Genomic DNA, 11,327 nt, shown 5'->3' on the forward strand with positions numbered 1-11,327 from the left:
CGATTAGTTAATATAGATTTTAATTAATAGGAATTAATCTAACAACGATGTAGATACGAAACTAGTGTTGTTGAATAGATATCGAAAATTTATGCGAAACAGACTGCTCACACGCGTCATTCGGATACCAGACGAAGAAGATATCAGCATGTGAGTTTGAAGGGCAAAATAGTCATTTTTGCATATAGGCCGACTTGGGGTTCCCTTATCGAATAGAGAGTGTGAAATAGCATCTGTCTTTGGACTTATCACCAGAAACGTGTCCAGAAGAACTCGACTCATTATCTTTCTTTTCTTCTCGTTCTTTCTCTTCTTCTTCGTTCTATTTTTTATTTTGTTCTTCGTTTCTCTCTGTTGATTTTCTACTCAAACGATTGAGTTAAGTTCTGAGCAATTCTTAAGAAGCTTGTTAACCTGATTGATGAAGAAAAGGGAGTTGTTTTTTAATTGATGATGTGAAGCGGTTCTGTTGGTTAGACAGAAAGTTAGGGTTCAGATTTGATGTTGAGTTTATTTAGGAATTAATAAGTTAATAGGGATGTTATCAGCTGAAGATTAATGGGTTATCGTTTGATTGACGAGGTGTTGTGGTTTCGAAGATTGATTTGAGATTAAAAGATATTAGGGTTTCTGTTCTTCCCCAAATTGAAGAATTTAAGGTTCCTGAGTTAACTGAATTGGAGATTGAGGTTGAATATTAGCTTTAAATTGACAGTTAGGGTTTGGATCTCTTTTATGGGAGATTTGGGATTGATCTGAGAGCAAAGAATAGGTTGAATTCAATCTGGTTAGAAGCGGCTTTGAGGTAATTTCTCTCAGTTGATTAGTAAATTTATTTACTTTATAGATTGAGTTTATGCAGTTTGTAATTGAACTAAGGATTATGTTGAATATTGAATGGAATTTGGTTGTAGTTAAATTGTATTGAATTACAAATAGTAACATGTTAGAAACTATTTGTGGTTTGCTGATGATTGAAAACAAGTTATAGATGAATGCGATGTGTAATGATAGTGATTCTGTAATTGTTGGTGGGGTTAAGGGATTGTAGTGAAAAACTGGATGTGTGTACTGAACTAGTTGAAATATTAGAATTGTAATTGATAAGATTGTGTTATCCTGAGTTGAAATTGGTATTGCTGTTGAGATTCATGGTGTCTGTAAAAAGTTGTTTGTGTTGATGATTGTTTTATTTGAAGTGCAGAGTTACTTGAGATGAACTTGTTGAGAATTGAACAAATGATGAGTTACAGAGAGGTAGTTTGAATACTGTATTTGTGTGTGTTGATGTTAGAGTTATAGAACTGGCAGAGACTCAACTGGTTCTGTGATTGTGAATGAGTTTGCAGTGGAGGTTGAGCTATTGATATTTGAAGATAAGTGAGGTTTAGTGGTTAGTGACTGAAGTTCCGGAAAGAGGTTATGGTGAATGTGTTGAGATGATCAGTGGAAGCTTGTAACTGCAATTGCAGGTAAACTGTATTGGAATTTGAAGTTTATTTGAATGGTTCTACTGATGTTTTATTAGTTTGAAATTAAAGTTGAGTTAGAGTTATAAATTCTAGAGTGTTGGTGTTGCACAGTGATTGTGCATTAGCATTCCTTGGCATGAGCAATGGCTCTGGCCTGTGCAAGTGTTTTGGCCTTGTGCCATTCAGTCTAGTCAGAACCTGACTTAGCTGACTCAGTGTCTGACTGAGTTGAGTCGTTATGACTCGCTAGTTTCCCTGTCCTGACCTGAGTAGACTCAGTTGACCGAGTTAACCCTTTGACCCTTGACCCTGGATTTGACCTCGGACGGACGTTGACTGTTAATTGACCCGTTTGACCGTTAGATTGACCCAGTTGGGTCAGACCTTGTGATAATGGGCCGAGTCTAGTGTACTTGGGCTTAGATTTAGTATTTCTATGTTGACTCAGATGGATCAGGCCTTAGGTTAATGGGCTGTTTAGTGGACATGGGCTTAGAGCAATTAGATAAACTTATATGATTCTTGTATGAGCCATTTTGGCTGGCTTCTCAGAATTCTTGTGTGATTAACAGTTAGTCTTATTAACAACGATCGATTCAAAGGACGAACCCGTGGAACGTGAATCTCGAGGTAGGCGTGGCCTGTCATCAAAAGAGGTGGAAATTTATATTTGACTCTATTGTGATCATTGTTGTTTTCCTTTACAAAAGTTTATGTTCACAAACTCATGCAATGTTTGATTGGCTTTCCTGCTTTGTTTAACGTTGATTTCCGAAAGTACTGTTGATTTCCTTTAATCTTTCTATGGATTGGAAAGGAATTGCAATGTTTATTTGTCTATATGAATTGTTGGGAAATAAGAATTTCCATTTGATTGTCTGGAAATAAAATTTCCATCTGTGGTATATAGGATATTGCTCCTTCATTTACTGGTGCGGGACGAGTCACCATATTATTATCTAGGTGCGGGACGAGTCACCATATTATTATCTAGGTGCGGGACGAGTCACCTAGATATTATACTTTGATTAGAAGGAGTTAGTTCCATATACATGATTGTATACCTCTGTGAAATATGATTGTGCTTAGTAGTTAGGGAAAATAAGAGTTGTTTTCAAATCATTGCCGATAATTACATGAAAGTTAAATATTTATTCCTACTAGGCATCCCTTTTAGGGATGATGTGCTCACCGTTTCCCACTTACAGTTGCAGAGATAGACCAGAATTGCACCGCCAAAGCTTCGAGGAGTTGATTACGTTATTTAGATTGCTCCTGCTATAATTATTTTGTGTTTATATTTGAATCGTAAATAACCTCACTATTGTATATGTATCAATTGCGAGAAGTTCTTGTTTACATGTATTTCTGAGCGGGGCTAATTTTGGGGTAAGTTTTTGTGACATATTTCTTAATTAAATGTTTAAGTAAATGAATTAGATTCGTGGTGACTCTTTATTAGGTTAATTTCTTGGATTAGTCAGCTGCTAGCTTAGGGGGCGCTACAATACTATATCGCTACCCGCCTTACTTTTTTTTATAAGGATTGAGAGCATGAAAGTTCCAAACTTCGTTGATAGTAAAGCATAGTTACGGAATATTCAATTACATCCATGAATCGAAATACATGATTATTGGACTATCCGCGTTACTAAAGACGGTATAAAATACATAAAAATATTGACCTTCTACTCAGCTTCGTAACGAGCTGTGGGGAATCATACATTCTTTTTACAGGTCAAATTATACAACGCATATTATATAATCAAAAAATATATGATTGAAACTCAATTTTCCACAAACATCCGAGTGCTCCAAACTGATGGTGGCACTGAATATACTGAACCATTAAAATCCTTTTTAATTGCGCATGGCATTCTCAGTAAGCTTCTTGTCCCAGCACGCCTCAACAAAATGGCCTTGATGAATAAAAGATTCGTCATATTACTGAAACTGGTCGAGATCTAATGCTTCAAAGTGGTTTTCCTCAGAGATTTGTGCCGAGTTTTATGCGACTGATATGTACTTGATAAATCGTCTTCCTAATCCTATTTTGTCCAATCACTCTCCTTATTCTGTCCTACATAATCGTTCTCCTGATTATACCTTTTTGAAGGCCCTTTGGCTGTCGCTGCTATCCTCTCCTAAATCACTTTCGCCATAATAAGTTAAAACCCAAAACCCTACCATGTATTTTTATTGGCTATAGTGATAGACATAAAGGATATAAGTGTCTTGAAGTTAAGTGCAACAAAATCCATATCTCTCGCCATGTTATTTTTGATGAGTCTATCTTCCCATTTCCAACTGATATTGGTGCTATACTTACTCCTTTAAAGTCCAATACTGCTACTAGTACTCTTTTGGCTTGGCCAAATCACATTACTGCAACACATCTCTCATCTTTCCCCAACACTTCCTCTACAGTTCCTATGCCTTCACTTCCTTCTTTCTCTACAACACCTACACCTATTTTATCTTCCCAAGCACTTCCTACTTCACCTTTTCCCCCTGACGTCTCTCTTTTTGTGATACCAATATTTCTATGTCTTCTCCTACAGTATTCCCTCGTTCCCCAGCATATTCTTGTACTTCACCGTCTTCTCCTACAATATCTTCTTCATCTCCACTTTCTCCTGCTGAACCCTCTACATCGTCTTCTACATTTGATTATCCATCTTTCTCTACATCCACAGCGGACTTGCCTACTGTACAAGAGTTTCCTCCGTCGACTGCTAATACTCACCCCATGGTTACTAGACTCAAAGACCACACCATTCGACCTAGAAGTTTTAAAGGTTGTATTTCCACTAGATATCCCATATTGTAATGTTTTGCAGCACAGTTCAACTCGCTTCCTTCTGAGCCTATGCTTGAAGAATTTAATGCTCTTCTACGTAATCGAACTTGATCACTTGTTCCTCGTCGCTTTGGTATGAATGTTATTGGTTCAAAGTGGGTCTATCGTGTGAAGCAAAAATCTGATGGCTCCCTTGATAGACATAAAACACGTCTTGTTGCTAAGGGTTACTCACAGCAGTATGGCATTGATTATGATGAGACGTTTAGTCCTGTTGTTAAGCCATTTATGGTACGTCTAGTCCTCAGCATTGCAGTCTCTTGTTCCTGTCCTATTAAATAACTTGATGTTAAGAATGCGTTCCTACATAGCTTACTTGATCAAGAAGTGTATATGGAACAACCTCAGGGATTCGTAGACCCTCGTTATCCTAATCATGTCTGCTTATTGCAGAAAGCTCTCTATGGTTTGAAACAGTCTCCTCATGCATGGTTTCATCGTTTTGCATCTTTTCTCTTGGATATTGGGTTCACATCATCACATTCTGATCATTCGATGTTTATTAAACACTCAAGTACTGGTATTCTTATCTTATTGCTCTATGTTGATGATATTATTCTCACTAGAAGTGATGTTGTTGGTCTCCAGACTCGTTTGCCTACGCTTAAACAAGAATTTTTCATGACTGATTTAGGAGACTTACATTATTTTCTTGGTTTAGAAGCTACACGCACAAAGGATGGTTTGGTTTTAACTTAAAACGGATATACATTGGATCTTTTAAAAATGAATGATCTTACTGATTCGAAACTAGTTTCTACTCCTGTTTCGCCTCGATCTAAACTATCCTCCAATGATGATGCTTTATTTCCTGACATCACATTATATCGCAGTCTGGTTGCTAGATTACAATATCTCAACATGACACGCCCTGACATCACTTATATGGTTAATCAGGTCAGTCAATTTATGCATCTCCCAACACAATCTCACTTTCTGGTTGTGAAGCGCATCCCACGGTATCTTAAATGCACGCTTGTCCATGGGATCTCCTTTTGGCGTAATAATCTTATGCAACTCACATCCTTCTGTGACACTGATTGGGGTGGTGATCCCGATACTTCTCGTTCTACCACAAGTCACTGCATATTGTTAGGTTAGAATCTTATTTCCCGGAGTTCTAAAAAGCAACCAACAGTTTCTACCAGCAGCACAGAAGCTGAATATCGCGTTTTATCTTCTACATCTGTTGAGCTTACATGGATTCAATACTTACTGCATGATCTTGTTTCATATATAAATCAGCCACCAATTCTATATTGTGATAACATCAGTTCAACTTATCTTGCAATCAATCATATTCAACATTCAAGATCGAAACATATTCAAATACATTATCATTTTGTCAGAGAAAGAATTTCATCAGGAAATCTCCAATTATTTTACATTGCAACTATACATCAACTTGATGATCTATTTACAAAGGGATTGTCCACTGCCATATTTTTTTTTGGCTTTCACGTTGTTTACCACCGCGTACAGCTTGAGTGGAGGTGAAGAATATAATACAATGTATATAGTCTGGTCCATGAATAGTCCATATCTATAAGTCGGTTCTCCTGTAAAGAGTCCAATGTAACTTGTCCATTAAGCTTAATATAAATACATGCCTCTGGTACCCTAATAGGGTTAAGAGAGCTTATACAATTGTTCATCTGTCCAAACCGGCAGAATAACCATAAAACAAGAGACCAAGAAATGTAGAAACCAAAAAAACGAAAAAAAAATAAAAACAATTATAGGTGGTTGGTTTTGGTTTGACATTACAAAAAAAATAAACACCCAAAAAATCCAAACAAACAAAAATCCGAGAGTTAGTACTAATAAAAACCAGAATGATATAAAACCAACTTTCCAAAGACCAAAGACCAAAACCCTTTTCTAGTAACAAGTACCGGGTCGGGTAGACTTAACTCCCGAAAATTAGATATAGGTTTTACGCCGGCCTGCCCACATCTTGCACAAACCGAAGGCAATAAAACCAACTTTCCATCATGCTATAATACATACAAACTTCAATAAGTATACTCATAAATAAAGAAATTTTAAGTAGAGTAAAGGCTAATGTTAAATCATATAAATATTTCATTGGGATATGATTTGCTATAGTTTTTTTCAATACGATGATTTTGTTCTTTTATAACAATTTGAACTTAATAATTAAATTTTGAATTCTGGTAAAAAAATTAAAACTATAATAAAAAACCAAAAAAAATAAAAATAAATAAATAAATAAAATACGGTGGAACGGTTTTGATATCTAATATTATGAAATGAGTATGGTTTGGGTTGGTTTTTGTTTTTTCATAAGAGATATCGATTTAGTTCTTTGGTTTGTAAAACCAAACCGAACCACGGGCAACCCTAATCGACTTAGTAATTTCGTAAGAAAGACTCATACGTATCCTCACTTGTTTATAATATCTTCGTAAATATCCTCACTTGGTTACATTATCTTTGCATGTGTATTTGTTAACCTACTGAAATTTCTTTGCAAAAATAACCTTCCTAGTTTGAGGTGTATGGGTTTTATTTGAGGCACGTTATTTTAAAAAATAACAAGGGTCATTAGATTTTAATTTCACACGATCCCTTAGCTAACTATTCTCTTACCGCCTATATTACCCCTGATTAATTAGTATTAATTAATCGGTTTAGGCGTTCATTAACCGTGTTAAATATGAGATCAACTAATGTAAATCGATCTTCAAAACATCAAACATCGAAAATTTTTGATTTTTTTTTCGAAAACACTACCAGAATCGGTTTACATTCATCCACTCGTAAACCGATTCTCGACAGGTGTTTTTGTATTCACGAAGGACATCAAGAATCAGTTAAAATATGCATAGATAAAATCCGACTCTCATAATTGTGTTTTTTTAGCGTCATATATATATATAAACCGATTGTTTCTTTTTCATAAGAAAAAATTATTCATACTTTCATTCAATTCGAACCTACTCCTTTTAGTAGGAATCACGGATGCACTTAGCACGTGCATCAAGCCTTTGAAACCCTAGGTGACCCTAGTGGACGAGTTATAGTCTTGTGAGGGTTTACATAGAAATCTACCCACAAAATCTACACAAAAACTTCTAAAACTATCAATCTTCCTCAGACGAATCTGATTCTGATTTACCCACCCTAAAGTTCGGGGTATACTCTGGAATTTTAGATACCATGAAGTAAGAGATTTCATCAAATGTGAATACTTCTCCCATTTCCTATAAGTATCACGATTTTACGAACTTGTGCTATAAAAACACAACACAAACTTACGTTTTTAGTTACAAATTGATAAAAGTAAATTATATAGAATAAACCATAAAAATACTTAAAAATTATTGAAAGAATAAGCTAAAGGTGCTAGAGTTCAAAATCAGTTATCGGATAGCTATAAAAGCAACGATCGCATTTTGGATGACTTGGAACTTCTCATCGATTTGTTGAAGACTTCTTCTCCCCTGGTTCACATAACCTTGCCTATATTTGTCATATACTTCGTCCAAAAAGTTTCGGATTTTACCCTTACGGGGTAGCAATCTACAACTCGACTTTCAAGGTACCATGTTTGATGATTGCCAAATCTTCGGCGGAGTTAAATGATGCCCTGCTTGTATGTGGAGGTATGAAATGAGTAGTTGTAGAGTATATGGAGTAGGATCGAATATAATGAGAAAGTTTGAGACAAATTGGGTCCAGGATAAGGTCTCTTTATATAGAGAAAGACCCCCACGGCTAGTTTTTTGATTAAAAAAAACTAAAATGATTTGACACAATTGGTCTTATCGAATGTCCATAAAAACTGATTATTTTTTGATGTCCATGAGAATCAGTCTTTATGATTAAAAACATAAATGATTGTGCCTGAAAATCAACAAAAAAAAAACTTTCCATTGACATTAATTGGTTTATATGTTTGCACATGTAATCCATAATTGACTAGAAAAAAGATACAGAAACCTGACATTTCTGAGGCATGAAGAATCGGATCATACTGATAACCAAATAAATCGATTCCCTGATGAAGCCTTAAAAATCGGTTTATTGGTGCAATCATGTAGCTCGATTGTTTCCTGTATTTGCAAAACAAAGTTTGAAGCTTGCATAAACGTGTTCTACCACAGACTCATTATACACATTATTATAATTAAAACTTGTAGTTAAATTCAAACCATAATCATCCAAAAAAACGTTAAAAACTTAAAGCTTAAACCACCAAAAGTCTTGAAAACTTAAAACTTAAACTTGTAATATCTATAAGAAAGCATCAACATTATGGAGTTGTTGCATTTGGAGCACCAACATCAGGAGCAGCAGCATCACCATCATTAGCAACACGTGCATTCGCAACAACAGTTTCATCCATTTCTTCAAACAGACTATTCATATGTTTATTTCTGAAATCAATTTCATCCCTCCTTCTCCTGGAAAACCTGATGAGCTCAACGAGCTCTTCTAATGCAAGCTTGTCAGCTAGTGCCTGGCCTGCTCCAAATGGGTCTCCCTACAATAGCCGAACTTGTACTGGATTTTAGGTACCATATCATGTGGTGCCTGTCAACATCCTCTTGTTAGATATCTCGAGAATAAAAAACCAAGTGACAGCAGTCCATACCTACACAACAAAATATCTAGTTCAACAATCGATTCATAGGACAACATATGTAATCTGATTATAACAAGAAAAACACACAGGAATTTGTGCTCCTACAATCAGTTTATATGACACATATATAAATGCCGATTGTGAATCTGAACAGACAATTCACATAATCTGTACATTAACCACATACATGAAAACCGACCGTAGGAGCACAGACTTAAGAAAAAAAAATTAGTTCCCAAAATGGGTTTATGCTAATGCACTTATAAACCGATTCTGGTGATGTATTTTCATATTCTGATTTTCACCAACCGGTTGATGTTAATCATCCTATAATTAACTGATTCATGTGCATGCTCTTCATGGAATGAAGAACAAAATAGATTCTAAAAATAAAAACATACAGGAATTTGTGCTCATACAATCAGTTTATATGACACATATAAAAACTCATTGCGATATGGAATCTAAACTTGTACTGGCTTCTAGGTACCTATGCCTGTGGTGTCCTATCAACATCCTCCTGTTGGAGCTCTCGAGAATAAAAGGATAAGTGACCGCAGTCCATATCTACACAAAAAAAATATCTAGTCCAACAATCGGTTCATAGGACAACATATGTAATCCGATTCTAATAAGAAAAACACACATGAATTTCTGCTCCTACAATCAGGTTATATGACACATAAATAAAAACCGATTGTGATATAAAATCTGAACATACAATTTCCATAATCGGTATATTAACCACGTGCATAAAAGCCGATTATAGGAGCACAAAGTTAAAAAAAAATAGTCCCCAGAATTAGTTTATGCTAATGCACCTATAAACCGGTTCTTGTGATGTCTTTTTATATTCTAATTTTACCCAGAATTGGTCGATACTAATCATCCGATAATTAACTGATTCATGTGCATGCTCTTCATGGATCGAAGAACAAAACCCGTAATCGGTTGATACGACATATCTACATAAACCGATTCTGGGTAAATCAAAGATTTTGATTTTCAAAATTGATGTTTTAAACATGTGAATCAATGAATAAATGCTAATAGTAGAACAAGTTGATGGAGATTTACCTTTTCTTGGTTGGATCGGAGATCGTTGGACATGAAGATCAAAAATAAATAAAATTGATTAGGGTTTAAGGAATTTGGAAAGATTGGATGAGAATATAATTTTATTTTATTTAGCTTTTGGTTTTTATAGAAATTGGTAATGAATTTATTTTTATACGGGTTAGTTTTGGTAATTAATTCGAAATTAGATTGGTCTTTTTATCACATTTTACACCCCATGACCATTAAAAAAAAGCTTGGAGGGAAAATTGATATGCCTCAAATAAAACCCCTAGACCTCAAACTAGGAAGGAAAAATAATTCATTAATTCACTAAATCAGCAAGTCAATGACCAATTTGGCACCTTTCAACATGAGAAAATGGGTCAAATGACCAAGAAAACATAAAGTCTGGTTGTAAAAGACTAGTAAAAGTTATGGATGGGTGAAATTGACACCATATCTCATAGACACTTATACCCTTCACCTTTTATCTTTCTTTTGTTATCCATTTCTCTCTCTTAAACTTAAAATCAATCATTAAAAAAATCATAACTTACGAAATATAAGTCGAATTTTGATAAAAAAATTATATATTTTTTTATCAAAAGGTATATTTTTGGAAAGGGTTTAAATAAATCTACCAAACTACGATCCATTATTCACAATAATATCAAAGTTTTTTTTTTTTTTAAAATCAAATTGCTGTGAGGAATCTGGTTGTATCATGACTTAAACTAAGATATAAAAAAATATTCAAAAATAGACGGAATGAAACTAGATGCATCCTAGTTTAAAATAAGAAAAAGAATTTACTCATTAATAAAATAAAACTGATATCATCATGTTTTACATTTGCATAAAAAAATTATCCATATTTAACTAGTACGAAACTAGTTTCATCTTGTTTTAGATTCAGTTGAACTTTGTATTCATCTATCTGAAAACTATGATGAAACTGGTTTCTTTTAGGTTTAACTTGTGATGTACATAGTTTCATCCTTGTTTATGCTGGGATGAAATTGGTTTTCTCGATTTAAACTAGGATAAATATATGGTCATTAACAAACTTCATTGATGAGTTCGAAAAGAACTATTCAAGCATGGGATCTTCTTCCAATTCTATTAAATTGTGTAAATATCACCTGCATCACAGTAACTTGGTTAATTAAGTTTTTGGATCGTAAATTGTGATTAATTCATTATCAATAGCTACACATTTAATAGATCTCTCATCTCCGTCCTATTTTTTTACCGCCTTTTCAAAAGCAAACCCCCATCAACTATCAAGTATTAACTCTTCTTTTACATGCTTTAAAAAAAAAAA

At 34.5% G+C, this 11,327-nt stretch overlaps 1 protein-coding gene and 1 long non-coding RNA gene across 5 annotated transcripts; both read left to right on the forward strand.

Moving 5' to 3' along the window:
* Positions 1-295: 295 nt before the first annotated feature.
* LOC113358846 lies at positions 296-2,911 on the forward strand. Of its 4 annotated transcripts, none has more exons than XR_003364765.1 (3): positions 296-1,472; positions 2,045-2,128; positions 2,681-2,911. It is a non-coding gene; the product is annotated as an uncharacterized LOC113358846 (long non-coding RNA). The 4 variants fall into 4 exon arrangements; XR_003364767.1 differs by having other exon boundaries at positions 2,045-2,102; XR_003364764.1 differs by having other exon boundaries at positions 296-2,128.
* A 2,147-nt stretch (positions 2,912-5,058) lies between these two features.
* Positions 5,059-5,433, forward strand: LOC113360775 (uncharacterized mitochondrial protein AtMg00810-like). Its single transcript, XM_026604239.1, has one exon. It carries the CDS (start codon positions 5,059-5,061, stop codon positions 5,431-5,433), a length of 375 nt encoding a protein of 124 aa, XP_026460024.1.
* Positions 5,434-11,327: the final 5,894 nt, after the last annotated feature.

The sequence above is a fragment of the Papaver somniferum genome, chromosome 3 (assembly GCF_003573695.1).
Source record: "Papaver somniferum cultivar HN1 chromosome 3, ASM357369v1, whole genome shotgun sequence".
NCBI classification, from domain to species: Eukaryota; Viridiplantae; Streptophyta; class Magnoliopsida; order Ranunculales; family Papaveraceae; genus Papaver; species Papaver somniferum.